We start from the raw sequence: 3,909 nt of genomic DNA, 5'->3' as shown, positions 1-3,909 counted from the left end.
CAAACAGTATGGTGCTTTAAAAAAAATAAAACGTAACTTCAATAACTATATTTTGAATTTTCTTTTACACAGTGAGAAAAATAAGACTACTACATGCAATTAATTCCATTTCAAACATATAAGTACAAACACTCACCTTATAATTTTTTCAACGAAACAAGGTGTTGCAGAGATAATAACAAATTCAAAATTTTTTCAGAGAAATCTATTTGACCAGATAATCCAAAATATTGCTAGATGACTTCCTATTGTTTGGCAGTAAGCTATTGTTACCAATCAATCTAAAGAAAAACTTTCAAATTCTTATTTTTAATCAATATATATGAAATGTTCCTTCACTGGGTAGTGTTCCTTCACTGGTTGGTTTACCCTATATGGATGGTGTTTTCAATATAAATGTAAACAATAACAATCTTGAGCTCAATACCCGTTCTAGTTCCGGTTAGAAAGTTTGCTACTGCTTACTACAGCTTAATCTGCGAGGCGATATTTTCAAACGGATAATTTTGTTTTAAATAAAAGAAATAAATTAGATAATTTCTGAGCTGCAATCTGTCGTATTTCATAAGATATTAATGTTATTAAGTAATTCTGGTGAGTTTAAAGCGAACATTTGTTTTAATCACTTATAGATATATTGTTAAAAAAAGGTGACATGGTTGCTAGATTTTGAATAACTCGCTTTTTTGGCAATCCTGATTTGGCCTCTCTTCATTTATTTATCAATGTTTGTTCTTGTTGCAAGATATGCACCATCTTACGTTAGTGTTAGCACCTTTAGCATTGTAAACACAAGTAATAAGTAATCAAATACCACGCTTTCAAGCATCTCAAAACGCAATGATCACACTGTGAGCCAAATGGCTTTAAAATACAACGGAAACAGTAACCCTGAAGTATAGGTGGTACGGAGTTTGCAGCTTTCCCTAGTGTAGAAAACCGTGGGGTGCCATGGGGAAAAATATTTTTTTGACATGACAAGGTTTTCGAGATATCGACAGTATACTGCATAAATTTTTCCAAAGGAAGTTGTCTTTGTTAGATATCCTACGTTTATGAATCCAAAGTTTATCTCAGGGGTTATTGAGTTTCTCTATTGTTGAGAGAAGGGAAGTTTTATAAAATTCCTTATATTTCTTAAATATTCTTATGAGTGTGGTTATATAGACGTTCTTACTTCGCCTGATTCTGTCGCAGGTATGCAGAGTTCCAAATACCCATGCTCGATGTAATGTTGACTGTAGTTGAAGCGTGGCATTTTCAACATTTGTCGTCGGACAGATGAGTACGCTCCGTCGCATCCTATCAGCAAATCAGTTTTGTCTTCTTGCACACCTCCATCAGGGCTATAAAAATAATTGGAATCGCTTTTTCAGGCTGAACTACAATTTTTCCATTTAACCCCTTGATTGATGTTTCATTCTAATTCAAAATTCACAACATTTTATAAAATAGAATTGTTATTTGCGCTTGAGCTGCACATCCCTGAGATCCGATGACCTGTGCAAAGACAAAGAATATATAGTTTGTTTACGGTCATAACTCCCCTCGCCACTTAGTCTGAGGCCTTGTGCTGCTATGGAAACAAGAATAGCGCATTTCAGGGAGGGAAGCTTCTCTTCTCTCTAGGGTAACACAATAGATCTGAGAAAAAGATTATAGTGCAGCTTTGAGGAGAACTCCTCCAGACTGAAAGTCTGGGGCTGTCTGCTGCTATTCTAATGGGGCTGAAATGGAGGAAAGAAGGTATCGATTGGTTTACTTACGACGGCCTACGCTAAGATTAAGACAAAACTATTCACCCCACACCCTTATTCGAAGTGACTTTTCCTCGTAACCATAGTACCCGCCACGACGCGAGACAGGTGTCTCGAGGAGTTCTCATGAAAGCCGTACTATACCTTTCTCTCGCCGATCCAATTTCCTAAACAGTGAACCCACACCCGTACTTGAAATAGTCATATCTCGTTACCATAGTCACCGCCACAGATCCAGACAAATGGCTAGGGGAGTTCTTACTTTAGACAAACTATAAATGGGGGAAGAAGTCTAGCTTATATTGACATAATGTAAGCCTGTCCCCCAAGGTTAAGTGATGTCCCTTTGTATAAAGGAAAAAACAACATTAAGGGGCATAGAAGTTCTTGAAACTGGTTTGTAACTTCCTCTCCTCCTCACCAAAACGGGGGTTGGGGGTGAAGAAGAAAAATTCGATTTTTTATCGTGGGTTTGTTCATCTAGATTATTAAGTTCATTCATTAATTATTATATATTAAAGGAAAACTTAGGCAGAAAGTCACGTCTACTATATTCGTATCTACTTTATTATTGCTCACTTTTTTAATTTAATAAAAAAAAATTTTTAAGCTAGTTCAGCGAACTTTTTATTTATAATTAATTTCTTATTCTTTTTTTTAAATTTTTAACAACTGAAACCATATTTTCATTTAGCAAAAATGCAAAAAATTACATATTTTTTAATTTCATTAATAAATGCAAGGAACTAAAATAAAACATAATACACAAGTTCTAAGTTGAAATTTTAATTTTTTATTGAAGCTAATGAATTACACACTTATTAATGATTTGTTGAAATTCGAAATTTCATTCGGCAATAATGAGAATTTCCCTCCTACCAAAAGCATAAGTTCGTGCCTGGTATAAATAAAAGTGAAGTATAGTTTGTCTATAGAATGAACTCCCCTCGCTGCGAAGTCTGCTGGCATATAAGTTCGTACCTGGTATAATTAAAGCCAAGAGGAATTCTTCACATAGGCAAATTATATTTACGTTTAAGAAGAAATTAACAGTGAGTAATTTTGGAAGCAAAAATGCAAGTAATTCGACGGGTGATAATAAAACTTTTAATAACAGTTACACTCTTAATATTTTTTTTCTGCAAAAATCTTAATCCTTATTGTTATCACTTTCATTGAATGCAAAAAAATAAATGAATAAATAAATATTTGTTTAGAAAGTTAAATTCAATGTATCGACTGAATGAAATAACACTTACGCTAGCACTTTGTAACTCCCCTCTTTAAAACTGCAGTCCAAAAATTTTTTCTTGAAAAAAATCTCTACATTTGGATTTTTTTCAGCAGCTGAAAGAACAATTATTTATAATACATAATATTTAACTCTTTCGCAAAAATTGCAGAATACCGAAAACAGTTGTAAATGCAGTTTTGATCCTAGAATGAACTCGATTACTTTTGTTTATCATTATGTTTTTTTCTTCATAGTTAATTGGAAGTAAAAATAATTCTATTATTCACACTTGTTAACTAAGCATAATGCAAAAAAAAAAAATTATTTTAGATCGATTATCACTCAATTAAATAATTATACAATTTCTGTGAAATTACCTTTTGTGTAAAATTATTTCTGATTCGCTTGAAAAATTCCAGATATATGGCGGAATATCCAAAAATTTATTTTCGATTATTAAACTATTTTATTTCATAACCGTCGTTGAACGGCATACCCAATTTTGAGTTCATGATCACCAAAGTTCAACTCCATAGCCTTGTAGTTTTAAACTCAAAACCAGAAGACAAGGGAACTCCTGGGAGAAATTCGCCTTCGTGGAGGACTTTTTAAAGGAACTAACCCGCATTTGCGGTACATGGCGACAAAAATCCACGAAAGTCTCCTACCGTTAGACTGATGGCAAGGGAACTCTAACCCATGATCCGTCAACCATTGAGGATAATTTACGACATCAACTGTGGTTGGTGCGGCCTGCCATCATATCGACCAGCCATCGATGGGATTCGAACCTGATTGGATGGCGAAAGTTCTATCCCCTGAGCCACCACGGCTCTAGATTAAACTATTTTATTTTATTTTATTAACGTCGTTGAACAGCCAACCCAATTTTTGGATTTACGACTATTAATGTTCAAC

General features: G+C 33.9%; 1 protein-coding gene across 1 annotated transcript in view; it reads right to left on the bottom strand.

Annotated features, from left to right (window-relative positions):
- Nucleotides 1-3,173, bottom strand: part of LOC122272933 (kynurenine 3-monooxygenase-like) — a 10,386-nt gene extending 7,213 nt beyond the window's left edge. Inside the window, exons 1-2 of the mRNA XM_043056971.2 lie at nucleotides 3,017-3,173; nucleotides 1,178-1,346 (exon numbers count right to left, since the gene is read on the bottom strand). Of these exons, the coding sequence (XP_042912905.1) occupies nucleotides 1,178-1,267 (90 nt within the window). The 5' untranslated portion in view covers nucleotides 1,268-1,346; nucleotides 3,017-3,173. The remainder of the gene's footprint in view (nucleotides 1-1,177; nucleotides 1,347-3,016) is intronic.
- Between the last annotated feature and the right edge of the window lie 736 nt (nucleotides 3,174-3,909).

Source organism: Parasteatoda tepidariorum, unplaced genomic scaffold (genome assembly GCF_043381705.1).
Source record: "Parasteatoda tepidariorum isolate YZ-2023 unplaced genomic scaffold, CAS_Ptep_4.0 HiC_scaffold_1571, whole genome shotgun sequence".
NCBI classification, from domain to species: Eukaryota; Metazoa; Arthropoda; class Arachnida; order Araneae; family Theridiidae; genus Parasteatoda; species Parasteatoda tepidariorum.
Note: the sequence above shows the minus strand (reverse complement) of the source record. Positions and strands in the feature narration are given on the sequence as shown.